This window comes from Zingiber officinale, chromosome 8B, assembly GCF_018446385.1.
Source record: "Zingiber officinale cultivar Zhangliang chromosome 8B, Zo_v1.1, whole genome shotgun sequence".
Classification (NCBI taxonomy): Eukaryota; Viridiplantae; Streptophyta; class Magnoliopsida; order Zingiberales; family Zingiberaceae; genus Zingiber; species Zingiber officinale.
The window spans coordinates 63,819,230-63,838,559 of NC_056001.1; the positions used below are offsets into that span (position 1 = coordinate 63,819,230).

At 39.2% G+C, this 19,330-nt stretch overlaps 3 protein-coding genes across 6 annotated transcripts; 1 reads left to right on the top strand and 2 right to left on the bottom strand.

Annotated features, from left to right (window-relative positions):
• Positions 1–3,978: 3,978 nt before the first annotated feature.
• LOC122013898 (non-specific lipid transfer protein GPI-anchored 11-like) lies at positions 3,979–4,320 on the top strand. Its single transcript, XM_042570111.1, has one exon. It carries the CDS (start codon positions 3,979–3,981, stop codon positions 4,318–4,320), a length of 342 nt encoding a protein of 113 aa, XP_042426045.1.
• A 936-nt stretch (positions 4,321–5,256) lies between these two features.
• Positions 5,257–15,027, bottom strand: LOC122015277 (probable F-actin-capping protein subunit beta). 3 transcript variants are annotated; one of them, XM_042572076.1, is made up of 8 exons: positions 14,733–15,026; positions 13,988–14,058; positions 13,734–13,847; positions 13,484–13,566; positions 13,322–13,395; positions 13,096–13,215; positions 5,692–5,761; positions 5,257–5,548 (listed from the first exon to the last, which is right to left on the bottom strand). In XM_042572076.1, exons 1-8 carry the CDS (start codon positions 14,859–14,861, stop codon positions 5,496–5,498), a joined length of 714 nt encoding a protein of 237 aa, XP_042428010.1. In that variant the 5' UTR covers positions 14,862–15,026; the 3' UTR covers positions 5,257–5,495. The 3 variants fall into 3 exon arrangements, with proteins under 3 accessions (XP_042428010.1, XP_042428009.1, XP_042428011.1); XM_042572075.1 differs by having other exon boundaries at positions 5,666–5,761; positions 14,733–15,025; XM_042572077.1 differs by lacking the exon at positions 13,734–13,847 and having other exon boundaries at positions 5,666–5,761; positions 14,733–15,027.
• Positions 15,028–17,348: 2,321 nt separating this feature from the next.
• On the bottom strand, positions 17,349–18,856 carry LOC122014581 (homeobox-leucine zipper protein HOX21-like). 2 transcript variants are annotated; one of them, XM_042570861.1, is made up of 3 exons: positions 18,634–18,856; positions 18,213–18,535; positions 17,349–18,133 (listed from the first exon to the last, which is right to left on the bottom strand). In XM_042570861.1, the coding sequence occupies exons 1-3, from the start codon at positions 18,722–18,724 to the stop codon at positions 17,816–17,818; spliced, it is 732 nt and encodes a 243-aa protein (XP_042426795.1). In that variant the 5' UTR covers positions 18,725–18,856; the 3' UTR covers positions 17,349–17,815. The 2 variants fall into 2 exon arrangements, with proteins under 2 accessions (XP_042426795.1, XP_042426794.1); XM_042570860.1 differs by having other exon boundaries at positions 18,213–18,568; positions 18,634–18,854.
• Positions 18,857–19,330: the final 474 nt, after the last annotated feature.

The following is a 19,330-nucleotide window of genomic DNA, read 5'->3' on the forward strand; positions in this document are numbered from 1 at the left end:
GCAAATTTATTTATATGAAATTAGCTAAATCTGTATATCATGTATTATAGGACTTTGATTCGAGACGAGCATCTCGACGTTAGACTTGACTGGATTGGACCTGCTATTTAAGGTGGATACCTTGACTTATCTTTGATAATGTCATGTTGATATGTTTAGTAGGTTATAACCTTTAGTAATGATTATGTTCGTCTTTGCTTCGGTTGGTCACTACCCGATACCTGTTACATGCTTGTTTTGTTTACCTATTATGCACTTCATGTTAGTACATACCTGATTATACATGCTTAGAGGGGTAGTGACACAACCATGTGTTTATTATGTTCAGGATCTAGGTTTTTGATACCTTATCTGACCTATACACCTTAGATCTTCAGATTGATCCATTGATGTTAGGGTACACATTTTATATCTATGGATAGGTTCAGGATATTTCCATGATTAGTGACATACACCATCTTGAATGATTGCATGTTGTGCGATAGTCGACTCCATTATTGTTGAGCACATCGCTAGTTACATAGATCCGCACACACCACCACTCATGGGTTAGTGGCATATCAGGCAGGTGTGTGGCAGTTCTGCTGTTAGGCTCCGCTGGTCCGGTGACTCAGCGTGGTAGCCGCCAGACAGTTCTGCTCTGTTAGGCTCCGCTGGTTTAGTGTAGCAACGTGGTAGTCGGCAGACGGTTGGACTTTGTTAGGCTCCGCTGGTCCGCTCATGGGTAGTGGACGCAGCGTGGTAGCCGGCAGAGATTCCTCCTCGTCATTGTGTACCGGGAGATGAAAGCATTGTGCTCCCTCATTTATGATTTAGGGTAGGAGGATAAGTGTACTCCGACAGCTTCCCGTCAATTACTCATCATGAGCAATGACGGCAGAGTGCACGGTTGTCACAACCCTACCCACTCGGTCTCACCATCGTGTGAGAGATGGCTGACTGACGTCAGGGGTGACCATGTCATTAGCATCATATGCATTGATGCATTTACTGATTGCGTTTGCTGCATTTATATGTTTCATTTGGATGGATGCATATGTTTGACATGCATACAGGATTTATGATACTCTCGATTTGACGACCTGACTATTTTGATAGGAGACCCTGGTGAGTACAGTTCTCTTCAGCATTTTCTATTGTGCATCTTCCAGCTTTTGTCCAGGAGACTGTACTTCATAGTTATTACCATTTGTTATAGTTTACTATACATGTCAACTAGGTATTTGCTGAGTTGTTGAACTCACCCCCGTGGACACTATCTTTTTCAGGTACCAGGTTGTTTATGGAGTCGCATGGAGTATCCTGCCTGCCGGTCCCCACGTCACATCGGAAGACCTGTCTCCGCTTTTGTTTATTTCTATTTTGGTATATGAGATATGTGTATTTAGCTTTGTGCTCTGATTTTGTTTCTGGAGTGTTGTTTTGTTGTGTGGTGTAAGCCTAGTCGGCTAGCAGTCTTCGTTTTTAGTTTGTATATGTGTCCATTGTATTTCCGCTATGTTTGGTTCTGGTATAGCCAAGTGGGCTGTTAGTTTTACATATAACTGCGTGGTTGTGTTTTTATTGTATCAGCGGAGTAGGCTGCATATAAACTACGTGGTTGTGTGTATATTCCAGCCGCCTATGGCTGAGGTATATTGTGCATGTAGAAATGATTCAGCTTGTCACTCGTATAGGAGAGATGCTGCCGGAATTTCCTCTGGCAAGAACTCATCTGGGGTTTGATAATTTATCGCTCACTTGGTTACCAGGATTCATAAACTGTAGTACTTAACCTGGAGGTCTAGAGTTTGAATCTTGGGGAAGGCAAAAATCCACTGGGCAAGGGTGGGAAGACCTAGTGAGTAACGGCACGGTCGAGGGTCGTCGGTCGACGACATAAGGGGTCGTCAAATGGGCCGCCAGTTGGGCCGCCCAAGGGACCACCAAGGGGCCGCCAAATGAGCCGCCAGTTGGGCCGCCCAAGGGGTCTAGGGGTCGTGACGTTACAATAAAAAGGTGCCTTTTTATTGTAACGACCCGACCCCTCTGCCCCTTGGGCGGCCCAACTGGAGGCCCATTTGGCGGCCCCTTGGCGGTCCCTTGGGCGACCCAACTGACGACCCCTTACTTTTGCCTTCCCCAGGATTCGAACTCTAGACCTCCAGGCTAAGTACTAGAGTTTATGAATCCTGGTAGCCAAGTGAGTGTCACTGACTTGGCTACCAGGATTCATAAACTCTAGTACTTAGCCTGGAGGTCTAGAGTTCGAATCTTGGGGAAGGTAAAAATCCACTTGCCAGGGGTGGAAAGTCCTAGTGAGTAACGGTACGGCCGAGGGTCGTCGGTTGATGACATAAGAGGTCGCCAGTTGAGCCGCCCAAGGGACCGCCAAGAGGCCCCCAAATGGGCCGCCAGTTGGGCCGCCCAAGGGACCGCCAAGGGGCCGCCAAATGGGCCGTCAGTTGGGCCGCCCAAGGTGCAGAGGGGTCGGGTCGTTACAAAATTGTCTACTTTAATTGACTAAGATCACCTCTTAATCGATTAAGACTCACAAAATGATAAGAAAAATGGCTCATTCTTTACAGTTTAAGAAGATCCGAAGTCGCTTGTTTGAAGGCAATTATTCCATTGTGATCAAGTGTTCTCCATTGCTATCCAGTGCTCAAGCTTAAGCTCAAGTTCAATCTCAAGTGCTCAAGCTCTCACTAGTGCTATAATCTTAAGCCACTCAAAGAAGAAGTAGGTGTACTCAAAACTCTAATCTCTTAACTTCTTACTTGTGAGGTATTCTGTTGAGAGAGAGAGAGAGAGAGAGAGTTGTAAATCATTGTGTAAGGTTTCTCCACCTTCGGTATTGATATGAGAAGAAGTTTCATAGTGTAAAGTGTGACTGTGGTATGGAATCTTGGATTAGTCACCTCAAGGATGTAGATACCAAGTAAATATAAGGAGTTAGCATTCCTTTCAAATTTCCGCTGTACAAAATTAAGTTAATCAAGAAATCGAAGAGCTCAACCGGACCTAGCAGTTACTAGAAGATGCACTATCTAATCAGTGACAGAACTAATAGTCTGTCGCTAACATCGCGATTTAGGGCACAGGAGTGCATCTTCTCGGCCTCTCCACATGTCCAATTAGCGACGTGATATTAGTTCCGTCTCTAATTAACGACGGGAAAATATTTTTGTCTCTATTATTAAAATGCATTATCGCGATTTCAGTGACAGAATATTTTTTTCATCTCCAAAATCTCTAGTTAGAGATGGAATTAAAATGTCCGTCTCTATTTAGAGACGGATAATTTATTTCTGTCACTAACGTTTACTGATTAAATTATTTTGTTATTATAAACGGTCAAAATAGAGACGAAAATATAACTCTATCTCTAATTAGAGATGAATTATAATTTCATCGCTATATTAAAGATGGAATTATATTTCGGTTTTAAATTCCGTCACTAAATGATAATTTTTTTTAATGAACAAATGTAGGAGGATGTTGAACCATATGAGAAAGGATTGAAAACACTAATAGAACAAAAAAAAAACCTAAGTAATATTGTAATATATCTAGTATCCTATTAACTCATTTAAGTAAAATTTAAAATTATTTTCCCTCGTATTTAATGTTATTCTAGTTCATTTACTTCCTTATTTAGAATATATAATTGATGGTCTCAACCATTTTTGCATTATTTTATACCATAAAATATAATTTTATACCTCCTAATTACGGAAACACAATATTTGATTTCCATACAAGTACTGCAATTTGATTAAAAAAATAATCAACAATTATACACATCAAGTGGCATCTTTCTCATGCTCAATTTTCTGAAAATATGGCATGATTTTCATCACATTAATTTGAATACTTAAAAAGCCTCCAATTCCAATTAATATCTGACCAAAAATCTAGAAATTTCTCTGTTTTTCAGTTTCTTTCGTCTATATATTTTTGCAGCAATTTAATTACTTATTGTTAATTTTCGGTGCAATGAATAGAATAGCAGCGGCGTTGGCCGTCGGGCTCATGGTGGCGGCTTGCGTCGTGGCGGCGGAGGACTGTTCGAACGTGCTGACTGATCTGCTGGATTGCCTGTCCTACGTGAGCAACGGCAGCAAGACGAGCAGCCCCAGCGCGGGCTGCTGCATCGGGGTCGCCGACGTCGTCATCGGCTCGCCCTCCTGCATCTGCGACGCTCTGAAGCAGGCCCGCGAGCTCGGCGTCGAGCTTAACACCAGCCGCGTGCTTGCCCTCCCGGCTGCCTGCGACGTGAAGGCGCCGGAAATGCGTTGCGGCGGTGGTTCCTCTCTCCCTTGCTCTGCTCTCCTTTAATTTTTCTCTCTCTCTCGATTCAATTAATTTCTGTTTCCTTTTCGCGTTTTCAGGTGAAATTCCTCCTGCTTCTGCTCCATGTGAGTCATTTCTCATTTGTGTAATTTTTCTTCTATTTTATTTTGTTTATTATTTATTTTGGTCAATCTCCACGCACAGTGCCGACAAGAGCACCATCTCCGGCGCCACAGTCATCAGAGGCACCTTCTTTGCCACCGCCGTCGCCAATCTCCGCTCCGACTCTGACACCGACTGGCTCTCCGCCTCCGCCACCACCCCCAGCCCCGTTGACTGACGGACCATCACCGTCGCCAGCCGATGCACCGGCAAGCAACGAGCCATTGCAGTCTGATGCGCCACAGCTTGCTGCTTCCCTCCTGCCCCTGCTTTCGCTGTCACTTCTGCTCTTGATGAATTATGTATGAAGATTTGAGCTCGTTCGGTTCCTGAAATGTTTTAGATCTGATTGAAATTGTATTGCATTATTTTCCTTACCATTTAATGCAATCGAATTCAAGAAAATAATCTCGTTATTTTCAGAGTCCTCCGTTCAAATTTTTACAGAAATATGTCAACTGATGTTCCAAGTCAAAGTCAATAAATTAATTTGAGATCAAGCTATTTTAGTTGATTAATAAGTCAACTGATTAGACAAATTGATGCTATAAGTCAAATATCGGCTTGTAAATCTTATTCTAACTTGAGTTGTGGCAAAACAATTAACCTACCAAAATTCATCCATCACTTTCAGTAGGTAGTATCACTTTCAGTAGGTAGTATCACGTTAACCTACCTGCAAAACAACTGATCTCAACTATCTTGAACTATCTTCATGGAAGTCAACGGGCTCAAGGAAGCTCCATATTTCAATTTTCAACTATATACATTCTATAGCATTATGATTGAAAAGGACTCTAAAACAAGTACACAACTTGATTAGAATAATCAAACCATCAACGCAGCATTCAATTTGTGCAATATCAATAAGGTGATTTTGTGTGAAGCGAGCTTTATTTCAAATTGTTCCTTGTCACTCTCCCTAATCTTTAAGTTAAACAGTTCATAACTCAAATCCAAGCATTGATAGTAGCAAAATTTGACATGGCAAGGTGTTAGGAACTCAACTATGCACAAGAGTTTGCTTCAGTTTTCAAGGCAGTCTAAGTTGAACCCCCTCAGGTGGTGGCCTTAAGGTGCAGACCATCTCCCTTGTCTTCCCAAAATATACCTGTCCAAGGAAAAAAAAACAAAGTAGAATTTTGTAAATGGATCAAATGAAAGTTCTTGACAGGTATTCAAGGCTAAGTAAACCAGGTTGATACGAGCATGTGAAGGGGACAATTACCTGATCCAGTGAGTTTCTAAGCTTACCTTCCATCTCCTCAATCATCTTTCCCATGTTGCATAGGTGACCCTCAGCAATGGGAAGATCAAGAGTCATCTGCATTGAAATTAATGTCAGGTAACTTGACTTTGTTTGGCAATTAAAATGTTTAAAAAAAATATTTGTGCTTGAATCCAATAAATTATTTAATTATACTAATCTGGTGGTTGTTGGAAACAATTAAAACTAGGTATGCAGTGTCTTCAAAAGAAGACTTGAAGGTTGATATGCAAATTCTAAATCCTTTTTAAAATAAAATCATTTATCTTCATAATTATCTAACTCCTTGTCTCTGTATATGAATATAATGAATTTGGAGTCTCTTCCTCAGTCGAAATAGCTCTGTAACACTAAAACCTTTTGTAAATGAATCTTACATCAAGCTTTATCCAAACATCCTTTCTTTCCCAAGCCATCAAATGATGACTTCTTTACACCCATTTCAATGAGCTCTTCCCTTCTCATCTCCATCGACACTACAATTCAACCCAATCACACATGCATTAGGCAGATCACTTTAGGACGTTTATTCCTATATGGTACAATGGTTGAATCAAGAAACTAGGTTGGTTCAGAGAATTATTAGGTATTAAGTGGTTTTAGCCCCATGTTGATATTTTTGGTTTAGGTGTTTTACACCGAGTCCTATATTCAGATGTAATTATCCCTTGACAATCAACAAATCTTTTTATCCAAAATTCAACATGATATCAAAGCATTTTTTTTTCAAAAGATGTATTCCCCTTGTAGGCAAGCAGCAGCAGCCAAAGCCCTCCCACATCCAAGAGTTCTCTCTCTCTCTCTCTCTCTCATTTGTTCTGGAGAAAATCTAGTCTCAGTTTCTCCAATGCTTCATAGATCTGTCTACCGCACACAAAAAGTGGCTGGACAAAGTTTGAGACACACAACTATATAAACCATGATGCAACCGAAAACTGGAGACTTCTCTTTCACAATCTTCATCCTGGGGCAAATCCATTCTAGGCATTCTCCAGTGCTTCAAAGATTTGTCAAATGGACTCAAGAGGCAGGCATTCATGACATGAGTTGTGAAACTCCAGAACTTCTGATGTAACCCAAAGCTGAAGACCTGTGCAATCTTTAGGCAACAGTGCCTCCCCCAGCAGTAAAAACTTTTCACACTATTGCATGACCACAGGTCGATGTTGTCATCCCTCACAATTTCATGACACCAATTACAGTGTCAATCCACTTCCTCATGTGATGCAACTTCCAATGAAGCTACCGCTTGCTGACTAAGAATTTTTGGTCGTCCTACCACCTGCAACACAGGTGTACAATGCTTATGCTCCTTGTCAGCATGCACTCCAACACTATATTTATCGTTGCGAGCAGCCGCCACCCAAATCATGGGTGACTTAGGTCATCTACATTTGTCAAACTCCAAATCTGACTATCTTGTGCTGAGAATTTTTCACCTTAGCCACCATCAAATCTACTAGTCATTGCATCTTGCCTCGCCAGACAGTGCTGCCAAGAGTGCGAACTCTCTCGCCTGCAACAAAGCTTCTCTCAGCTTCTGTTGCAGGGAGCCACTAATGTTGCTATGCCTACTCAGGCATTTATTTTTATTCTCTTTCCTTCTCTATACCTCTCACTATATTGAATTTCTCATCTTGTCCAATGACTATCTTGTTTGCACATAGTCATCTTCTTTACTTTTTCTTGGCAGATTTGATGAGGTCTTAATCCAGCTTATGATGATATTGCCTTGTAATAAGGCTACCCTAACTTTTATTGGTTCTTCTTTGTGAACGAGCTTGGCTATAGCTTTTGTAGCTCTGCTACAATGATCTTCCTGAGTTTTAACCATCGCTACCTCCTTCCCTTAACTAGACTTCTAGCTGGGCTTCCCCACACAAGGGCTTCTTCTTTGTATCCCTACAGATCAACTTCTACTTGGGCATTCATCTCCTCATCCGTACCCTAGCCTCTTCACCTCTCCCAGCACTTCTATATACTATTTTTTTTCTTCTTTTTTTCTTTCTTAATTCAGAATATCTTATTTTGCAGGGTTGCATGTTGTATACGTGCTGCCTAAAAGGTAACAAATGCAAATCTTATTTTCCTGCATCCAGCAAAGGGTCAAACCACTGATTTACCTTTCCAAAAACCCTCGAGTGTTTACCTTTTCCCAAAGTCTATTATAGGCAGTTGTATGCTGATTTAAAGAGCTCCCTACTAGAGAGATTAATTCCTAATGTATTCTTCAAAATATATTATTACAAGATCCTAATTTGATTTGCATATCTTTGGTAAAAATAATAATCTTCCCCTTGATAATAAATGCAAAGTCTTCAACTGGAACATGAAAACACTGTTACGACCCTTGGCAGTCGGCTAGAGGGAGGGTGAATAGCCCCTGCACAAAAACAAAACAAACCAACCTTTCTCGAACGTATAACTTAATCAAAAATAACACTTGCATAAAATGAATAATAGATAAATTGAAAAAACAGAGGCACAGTTAGTTTACTTGATTACAACCGGGGAGGTTGTTAATCCAAGACAGATTAATGCTCACTAATATCTCCTTTAGGCGGAAAAGCCTCTTAACAACAGTGAACGCACAGAATCAAAAAGCTAAACAAATCAGAAAGCGTCTACAAGTGTTGTTGCACTATTTTTAGTTGTTCTTAGCTTCTGGAAGCAGGGCTGCTTATATAGCCCTGCTCGAGGCATCTGGAAGAGTTCCAGACATCTAGAATGCAATAGAATTCTATCCCTGACGCAACGTTCAAATGACACGTTGATTTGGATAAAAAGTGGGTTCCGGGCGCCCGGAATGGTTCCGAGCACCCTAGATTGGTTCGGGCACCCCGACCAGGTCCGGGCGCCCCGAAGGTTGAAAGTCAACATTTTGTTGACTTTCTCTCCGGGCCTCCAACTTCGGCTCTGTTCACTTCGGTCCGGGTCTTCTGCTCCGACTCCACTTGCTTGGGTGATTTCGACCATCCAGAATAGGGTTCATCCGAACCCAACTTCCGGCCTTCTCGAGCAAGCTTCCGCTCCGGCTTCTCGTCCCTCAAAACGCCGCGCGCCTCCTTCTCCCGCGTACTCTTCCGCAATAACTCGTCCCTCAGACGCATCGAGCCCATCGGCTCTCTCCCGTACCGTCCTTCTCGCTAGTTGCGTCTTTTGCTCGACGTCCTATGCTCCTAAGTTCCTGCACACTTAGACACAGGGTTAAAACACAACATGACCTAACCTAACTTGGTTAATCACATCAAAACTACCTTGGGGTACCAACAATTAGGGTCGTAAATAAGGTGAGCCGAGCTTTGGGGTGTTCAAGCTTGTTTGATAAGGTAACCAAGCCGAGCCGAGCTTAAAATGAACCAAGTTTTTGAAATGAGTGTTCAAGCTTGGCTTGGTTTATTTTTTATGAGCTTGAGTTTGTTTGAAGCTTGGCTTGAGCTTGGTTCGTTTAGATATTATCAAACTCTCAATTTAAGATTGGCTTGAGCTTGGTTCGAGCTTGGCTTGAGCTTGGTTCGAGCTTGGTGCATTTAGATGTTATCAAGCTCTCAATTCAAGCTTGTTTGATTGTTTGATTGATTATTGAGCTTGATAATTTAAATTTATTTATTTTATTTTATTATTTATTTAGTATATTGAAAAGAGTTTTATTAATGAATATGGTTTGTGAACATTGTTCATGAACGTTGTTCACGAACATTGTTCACAAACGTTAATAAGCTGAACACATATATATTCAAGCTTGTTTATTTAGCTCAACGAACCGTTCAACCTTATTTGTTTAATTAATCTTATTTATATTGAACGAACATAAACAAACTCTTATCAAACCGAACACCAAGCTTGTTCACGAACGCTTAGTTCATTTAGAGCTCTATCAACAATCTCTCCCTTTTTGATATGAGCTACCTAAGTTAAGTTAGGGTAAACCAACATAAAGCAAAAGCAATAAATTTTGCAATAAAAAAGTAAAAGAATTTAAGCTACCTCCCCCTAGACTTAATCAATAAATTTTGTAATAAAAAAGTAAAAGAATTTAAGGTACCTCCCCCTAGACTTAATCTTTCCTACTCCCCCTTTAATCACATAAAAAATGTGGTACCTCAAAAGTTTAAGTTTTTTTTTAACAAAAACTCTGAAAAAAAACTGTAAAAATAAATTTTGGTAAAGCAAAGTTTTTATATATTAAAAAACTTGTAAGACAGATAAATTTAAAAAACTTTAAGCTTTGTTAAAATTTCTAAGTTAAAAAAAAATGTTTGAGTAACTTTTTAAAGCTTTTTTTAATCACAATAAAATGTTTTATCAATTAGTCAATTAAACATTTTATTTCTTTAATTGGCTTCCAGGTGTGGCGAAGCACTAGGCCTTCTTGGTTATTGGAGCAATAATCACTTTCTAGACAAAGCCTTTTAAGGAAATCAAACATTTAATCTACTCTCTGAAAGCCCTAAGGTCAATTTAAACTTAATTTATATAGATTTTTGGAACCCAATATAGGTTCCTACTAACTGGGTTAATCAGAAATTCTTTGGAACATATTTTCAAGATAGTTTTCTGATTTAGCCCCTATGAAATCTAAAATGCCAACTTAGTCCATTATAATTTTGGGTTTTAACATTTAAGCATGCTCGTTTTGTCAAATATTCTACTTTTATTTTTAATTTATCATTTTCTACTTTTTAATTTATCAAAATCTTCTACTGAACAAGATTTTTCTAAAATCCATTTCAATTCATTGTTTTCTTTTTCCAACATGCAACAGATTTCAATAGTAATTTAATAAACTTGAATAATTTTTCGGGCGGAAGAGATCGTACCTGACTTACCTTGTCGATCCCGTTATCCGTAGCTCCCCCTGAACTGCTGTTTTCTTCCGATATAGCTCCCCCTTCATCGATGCTCTCGATGCTCATTTCGGACGAGCTTGCTTCTTGTTCATCTTCTTGATGGCTTGCCATTAACGCAAGTCCAAAGAAAGCCTCAATCTCTGATTCGGACGATGTTTCGTCCCACGTCGCCTTCAGGTTTTTGTGCTTGTTTGTTTGGACGGGCTTTTTGTTCTTGCCCTTGTCCTTGTTCTTCAATTTAGGACAGTTGTCTTTCACGTACCCTTCTTTATTGCAATGGTAGCATCTGATTTTTCTTCTCTTTCTACCCTGCAGATGATTAGATTTTCTAGATTTGAATAACTTTTTAAATTGATTTACCATCATCGTCATTTCCTCGTCGTCGAGAGAGGATTCTGAATCTAGTTCATCCATCTTCGCCTTGAGGGCAATATTATGCTTCGACTCCTTCTTCGAATCTGCACATCTCGTTTCATGGACTTTCAAAAGTTGGAAACATTTCTTCTACGGTGACAGATTCTAAATCTTTAGATATAATAGTAAGCATCTACTAATGATGCCCACTCGGTAGTTCTAGGAATGTATTAAGCGTGTACCTTAGTGAATCTCAGTTGCTTACCTTTTCTCCGAAATTCGTGAGTCCAGTGATTAGTTCCTTCATTCTCGAGTGAAGATGTGCAACGGTTTCTTCTGCTTTCAATTGTATGTTACTCAGCTAGTTCCTTAGCAGATCCCGTCTCGCGAGCTTCACTTCAGACGTCCCTTCGTGTAGCTAACTTGTCCTAAAGCTCCTTTGCTGAGTTGTAGGCGCCGATCTGGTTGACTTCTTGTGGCGGTAGGACGCTTAGCAGATGGAACTCTGCTTTGCCGTTTGCCACGAAGTCGACCTGCTCCTTCTTCGTCTACTAGTATTCTTCCTTACTTTCGGGTATTACAAAATCGAATTTCATTATTAAGAGCAATTCAAAATCGATTTTAAATAATACCTCCATTTTCTTTTTCTAGCTCGCGAATTCTCCCTCGAACTTCGGTGGGTATATGCTCGGTCCGGCCATCGTCTCATTGCTTCAGTCGGCGATTAGTCTTTCTGAGACGTCCTCGTTCTGATACCACTTGTTAGGACCCTTGGCGGCTGACTAGAGGGGGGTGAATAGCCCCTGCACAAAAACAAAACAAAACCTTTCTCGAACTTATAACTTAATCAAAAATACCACTTGCATAAAATGAGTAATAGATAAACTGAAAAACAGAGGCACAACTGGTTTACTTGGTTACAACCGGGGAGGTTGTTAATCCAAGGTAGATTAATGCTCACTAATATCTCCTTCAGGCGGAGAAGCCTCTTTACAGCAGTGAACACACAGAATCAGAAAGTTAAACAAATCAGAAAGCATCTACAAGTGTTGTTGCATAATTTCTAATTGTTTTTAGCTTTTGGGAGTAGAGCTGCTTATATAGCCCTGCTCGGGGCGCCTGGAAAGGTTCCAAGCACCTAGAATGTAATAGAATTCTATCCCTAACGCAACGTTCAAATGACACGTTGATTTGGATAAAAACTGGGTTCCGGGCGCCCGAAATGGTTCCGAGCGCCGGGAGTCCGGGTGCCTCGGATTGATCCGGGAGCCCCAACCAGGTTCGGGCGTCCCAAAGGTTGAAAGTCAACATTTTGTTGACTTTCTCTCCGAGCCTCCAGCTTCGACTCCGTTCGCTTTGGTCCGGGTCTTCCGCTTAGGCTCCGCTCGCTTCGGTGATTTCGACCATCCGGAATAGGGCTCATCCGAACCCAACTTCCAGCCTTCTCAAGCAAACTTCTGCTCCGGCTTCTCGTCACTCGGAAACGTCGTGCGGCTCCTTCTCGTCCGCCCGCGTACTCTTTCGCAGCACCTCGTCCCTCAGACGCACCGAGTCCGTCGGCTCTCTCCCATGCCGTCCTTCTCGCTAGCTGCGTCTTTTGCTCGATGTCCTATGCTCCTAAGTTCCTGCACACTTAGACACAGGGTTGAACACAACTGGACCTAACCTAACTTGGCTGATCACATCAAAACTACCTTGGGTACCAACAAACACTACTATTCATTACCAGGCAGAACAAGGGAGAAGAATCTTGAACATAGAAAAGGATCCAATTATTTTGAAAGAACAAGTAGCCATATAAAGGTGAAAAGGTTCTGTAGAGCAACAGAAAGAGTGACTTATCACCACTAAAAAAACAATCTTTGCCTTATGCAAAGTCATGAGAGAAAGATTAACCATTATTAGCATAATGAATGCTTCTTCCTGAATGCATTATTCAATTAACCATTAGTAGCATAATGAATGCTTCTGCCTGAATGCATTATTCAATCTTTGCTTTATGAATGCATAAGCAACCTGATAGATGCGTATTTGAGAAAATAATTAAAACCTTCAGATGTCTGATGCCAGATCATTATTAGCCAGTTTCTTTGACAGAAACTTTGTTTCAAGGCCAATCGGATAAGTAAATATTAGAAAAATATTCAACCATCAAAGGATAAGTGTGTAATTATTACAGGCAAGTACCTGTCTTCTGATTGATCCAGAAAGATTGAAGGTTCCAGATGACTTGTTTTCAGTTGTCAAAGACAGCATGACAGTACTGGTCAAGCAATAGTGAGCTCTTCCCTCCTCCTCTAGTCCAACCTATTAGTGCAGATAAGATTGAATAGTTATCACTAAAAGAGTCACTAGCAGAAAGTATGAAAACAATATATAACTTAAATTATCTTGAAGTCAATATAATATCGACCTCTATAACATGAATAGCATCCCAAGACCCTTCTTGCAGATATCCTCTTTTACCATCTGCTGTTCTTGACCCATCTTCACTCCAAATTAATAAATGTAATTAGAAAGTTGCTGCATTCCTTCAATAGATAATGCATTTTCCATTTAAGAAAGAAGAACTCACCTTTCTTTATCAAAAAGCAAGCCACAAATCCTTGGCTGTCATCATCCCATATATAAACTGATGAAACACCCCCCTCGTAGTACCTATCAGTAAAAAATGGAAAACAGTTGACATTATGCTCTACAAAACAAAGAAAAGTAATCAACATTCTGCAGACAATTAACGACATCAATGAAGAGCACCAATGAATTATTTTAAATGTAAAACAAACCACGACTACAACTAAAACAAAGAAAGTTAAGGACCTCACTGTTCACAATAAACAGTAAAAACTTCATTTGCTTCAATTTCCAATTTTCTCAGTTGGTTAGAGGGAAGAGTGCCATCTTCTAGGGGAGGAAAATACACATTAGACCATGGTGACCTGAGATTCGTATCAAGTAATTGGAAAGTAAGGCTTACAGGAATATAAGACAATGAAAATTAGATGCTTCCAACTAATAAACACAATAATGCAATAGCATAATCCTAAAATATATTGAGACTCGAATAGATAAAGTTTACCTGTACGAATCAGCATCTCTGTTGTATTCACACAAAATAAACTCTTTCATCAAGACATTGTCCATACACACCTAAAAAAATTACATTAGAAAGAAAAATAAGAACTTTAGAATCCTTTTGGTACAAATTAATCTAACACAGATATTCGCATGAAGCAGTCATAACATATTATCATTTAGCAAATTGAAATGGTTGGGATTTGGCAGATGGCTGCTTTCAGATTAAGTTGAAACTGTTAGAATTTGGCAATTAGGTTGTACCTGCAAGAAATCACAATTTTCTCTCAGTTACAGTACATATGGAAGAAAATTTCAACTTTGCAGACAGCGTAATAAGAGATGTCGACGACAGAATTGAAAATGCAAAAAAAAAAAAAAGGTCGAACAAGAGTTTCTTCAAAAAAAAAATCAAGAGTTAATACGAATAGGAGGCTAGATTTACCAAATCGAAGCATTATACGACATTAGACGCAGATTTATCTCAATAAGAACTGGCGAAGACAAACAAACCGAAACACAAACTGCGCAGGAAAAAAAAAGGGAGAAAGAAACAGGAGGCAGAAAGAGCTACCTCTCCCTCTTATAAAAAGGGGAATTTCCCAATATCGGCACAGATCAACGACAAGAACGACAGATCAGGTCAATCGAGGGGGGAAAAAATTAACGCCACTTCCGCGACCAAAGATGCAAACCAGAAACCACATGGAAGATAAGGAACATAAGCGAAAGGAACGACAGGCGAGGACCTGGAGAGGAAGGTCGACTTGCGAGAGAAGGTCGGCGGAATGGTGAGGGATCAGGGACATCAAGGCGGAGAGAGCAGTCTCGCTCTCCTTTGGCGAGATTCTCCGCATCAGATCCATGGCCGCCTCCATTCTCGGATGGATCTATCTCCGCCTCGTACACTCGGAAGTCAGAAAGCAGCGGACGATGAGATGTTCTTCGAGGAAGGAAGGGAGGAAAAAAAAAACAAAAGGGAGAAGATAGAGAGAAAGAGAGCTGTTTCGCGTTATCCGAGTTTCCCTCGTGAGAGCTCGACTCAAATTAAAAATATTTTCTTTGGATTTTCTTCCCTCGGTGTTTTAGAAATTAATTGTATAGTTTGTTAAGGAAAAAAATTATATCTATATTTATTGTAATCAATAAGTAAATATAATTCCTGAGATATTTTATTGTGGCTTAGAAGATAAAAATAATATTTTTTTTATAAATTTTTAATCACGTACCTAAAGTTTTTAAATATCCAAATCAAGTCACTCAACTTTTTAAATCATACCCAATTTACTCCTGTTTACTTTAGTTCTTCTTCCTACTAGTTGATAGGATAAATCTATCCATTGTGGTTCTAAATTTAAAATTTTGATTTATATTTAAAAATTATTTTTCTTAATATAGTATGTCAAATTAATATTTAATTATATGAATACATTTTAAAAAATTAGATGAATGTCATTCCGAATTCTTTAGTACATCAGCTGATTTTAGTCAAAGAATATGAATCAAATCTTATGTATTCGTATAGTTTTTTTTGATTATATTTATACTCTTAAATATCAATTTGATTAACTATATTGAGAGTAATGAATTTTTAAACATAGATTATACTGATTAATTGCCTATTACAATGCAACGATTGATTCAGAATATTATTCACCATCATAGTAATTAAGTCTGAATCGATTATTATAATGTAAGAATTAATTTATTTTATTTCAAATGATCGATTTGTGTTAAAAAAAAATTATTATTCTTAATATATTTATCAAATTTATATTTAAGAATGAATATAATTAGGAGAATTAGATAAATTTTTAAAATTTATTAATTAAATATTTTATTTAACATAATATATATTAAAAATAATAAATTTTTAAACACAAATTAATTATTTTTTTAGAAAAATAATTAATTACTATAGTATAATAATTGATTCAAAATTTTACTTTACTGATGAACACTACTAAGTCAAGTCGATGACTGTATCTCTAACAGTTGATTGAGATAAATCCGAAGTGTTCAAAATGAGTATAAGACACGTATTTAATAATTTTAAGACTAGGCACGTTATTTAGATATTTAGAAATTTTATGTACGTGATTCGGTAATTTGGTAATTTGGAGTAACTTTTTTGTCCGGACTTTTTTTTATTAGAAATGTTATTTTTCTTTGGCTAACGTAGACCTTTGGAGGGAAAAAAAAAATCAAAAGATGCTCCTTTAAAAAAATATTTTTTATCCTAAAACTCTTATTTTAATATATTTTAATAGCTATTATAATATAAAAAACTGCTATAATTTGATTAAAATGATGATACACGGGATATTAGTATATTAAAATAATATTTATTAACTTAATAAAATTAGTTAAATTTAATGAAAATCATTTCATTCATTCAAATAATTTTAAAATTATAATAATAGCCATATCATAAGAGCACATATCTGGACCACTTTTTTATGGTCTAAGGGATGTGTCACTTGTATTTACGGTCGGATCGTGACTACGATCCGCTCGTAAATTATTACAATCTTTTCCTGGATTCACCGTTCCTACCAGATTATAGTTTTTATTCGGAGCAGACGACCGGAGGCCGTCCGGAGGCCTCCGGTGGTGGATAAATGATCGGATTACTGGGCGCCGAACGAGAGAGATCCTGCCTCATATCATAACTATTAAATATTATAGTATTATGCTCGTATAGCTGCTATAATTGTAGCAATTATGGTCCTAACCAATACAAAACTTTGAAGTGATTTTAAGCAAGTTTAAATGATGTTGATCAAATTTAATTAATATTGATTAAGTTGATAAAAATTATTTTGATATAACATTATTCTATATATAATATTTTTGATGAAGTCTAGGAGATGGAAATTAATTGGTCTAGATAAAGTTCAACTAGATTAAAGAGGCATGGCGCAGGTGATAGAGTATTTTCTCAGTTTTCTAAGTATCGAGTTTTAGTTTTAACGAATTAACCTACTAATACCAAATGTAAATTAAAAAAAAAAAAGGAGATCGGATGTTAAGTAGATGAAGATCAGAAGCAAAAAGTTGCTTGACACAAGGAAGTCACTCAGATTTGAAGAGTATTGGTATCTTTTCATACTATTTATTTGAGATATAAGCTTAAAAACTCAAGAAGAACTAAAAGCTATATCATCTACCCCAATCAAGGGTAATACCTACCATAACTAAATTATAATATCTAGTATATAGGTAAAGGATTACACCTATCACAACAAAAAGGGTGCATCTAATATGACTTTATACTACCAAAACATATAATACTTTAAGAATTGAAGGAAAAAATGATAGCATTTGAGCTCACACATGAGTTATGTTCTTCTTCATTTTGACTCTAACTCAAATATTTTCTATCTTTATTTCAGAGTTGTCCACAGAAAGCATACAAAAGTACGAAGGCTTTAATTTGCAGTATCACCATCATCACAATGAAAAAGCTTGCAGAACAGAAATGGCAGCGAACCACATGCTTCTCTCATCACAAAACTGAAGTAGGGACTTTCCCAGTGGGGTACTACGGTTAAAGCTCCCGGCCGCTCCATTGTCAGCAGCAAACATTGCTACCAAAACCAATGACGGACCACTTTCCACGCACCTTGTCTCCTTCCTCCTGTACCTTCTTCATCCCTCAACTCAACTCTTTCTTACATGAAGGAAAAATCTCGACTTGGGCAACTAGAAGATGTATGAAGTGCCTTGAATTCATGACTTACAATACAGAGTTCGATTTTAGATAAGAGGTTACGTTGAATTCAAGTGCTATTATATAATTATGCAGTGTGCTTGTTTGAGACTGATCTTGTCAGTGGAAGCTCTGCTGGTCCGGGCCGTCCGGCCATGGCCAGAAGGTGGCAGCGTGGTCCTCCAGGCTGCACAGCAAGTTGCTGAAGCTTCCTTCGGCGGCGATGCAGTGCTCGATCTTGGGGCAGTGCATTTCCATCTCCGCTGGCCTGACTGAGGCAAAGAGAGCGAGGCCACGGTGAGGGTGGAAGGAGGAGCTCTCCATGGCCATTGAAGTTCTCTCGGAGCTGTTCTCACTTCGGTTACTGCACGAGGCTTCGGTTTCCTTATTGAGGTTGATCGGCTCTGATGTACTGTCTCTGCCTTTGAGAGCCAAGATCTGCACAATTTTGGCATCCACTCGAATCAATGAAGCCGTTGAGAAAGGATGAATTGAAATTAATGAAGGACCAATTAACCTCAGCTTGGAGTTTCTCGTTGTGTGCTCGGAGAGCTTCGTTCTCCGATTTGATCGCCTCGAGCTGCCTGCGGAGGGCATCGTAATCCTTCTCCAGTTGCTTGGTCTTCCACCTGGCTCGCCTGTTTTGGAACCAGATGGCCACCTGCCTCGGCTGCAGCCCGAGAACCATGGCCAGCTGCATCTTCTTCTCAGGATCCAGCTTGTTCCCCTGCTCGAAGCTCTTCTCCAGCGTCCTCACCTGCTCCTTGCTCAGTGATCTCCTCTTCGTCTCCCAGGCTGGCATGCCGTCGTCCGACAACTCGTCCATGCCGTTGTCCATCCCTGAGAAAGACATGGCTCTCTTCTTCGTCGTCACTGCACCACTCGAATCAAAGAGTTCAATTGCAGCTGGCTGGGCGGATCAAGTACAGTGAGCTCACCTCTGAGATCTTGGAGGAGTGCTCGGTGCGCTTCTTCACGTGGCTGATGCATTTGTGGCGCAGAGAAGAAGGAAGGGGATGATGAGGCCATATCGCTAGCTGCAGGACATCAATCAATTCTCAGCGGCACGGTGGGAAGGTGGTGAAAGGGAAGAAAAGGAGTGAGTGGAGGATCGATGGCGATTGAGGTTGGAGGTGGTCTCTGATTCACAGAAACTGGTGGATCAGATATGGAAATTCACGATGCCATAGTAAATCTACGTGTAAATGTAAAAGTAGGACGGTAAATTAATAGTTTAATTTAATTTAATTTAATTATTTTATTAAATAAATTTAAATGATATAATTCTTGTCCTGACTTAATTGTATTTTACAGTGCTATGTAATAAGAAAACTGTAAATCTAGTATTGGCAATGTGGTTACCAACTGCACTGTAACTGTGTTTCTCTTTCCTTCTCTAAGAAGAAATTTGCATTGTGATTCTTCGCTAGACGATGACAAAATGAGTTTTTTAAGTTGGGGAAGGTGGCCCCTTTCTTTTAAAGAAAAGGGCAGGGATGTGCCCAATGAGCTACTGGGACGGCAACCTAACCCACGTATAATTATTGTGAACCTTTGTTTATGTCTATAGTCCTTTGCATCCAACGGAACAGAGAAGTCGCTCTCTGTTATTGATATTGGTGTAATATGCCTCAC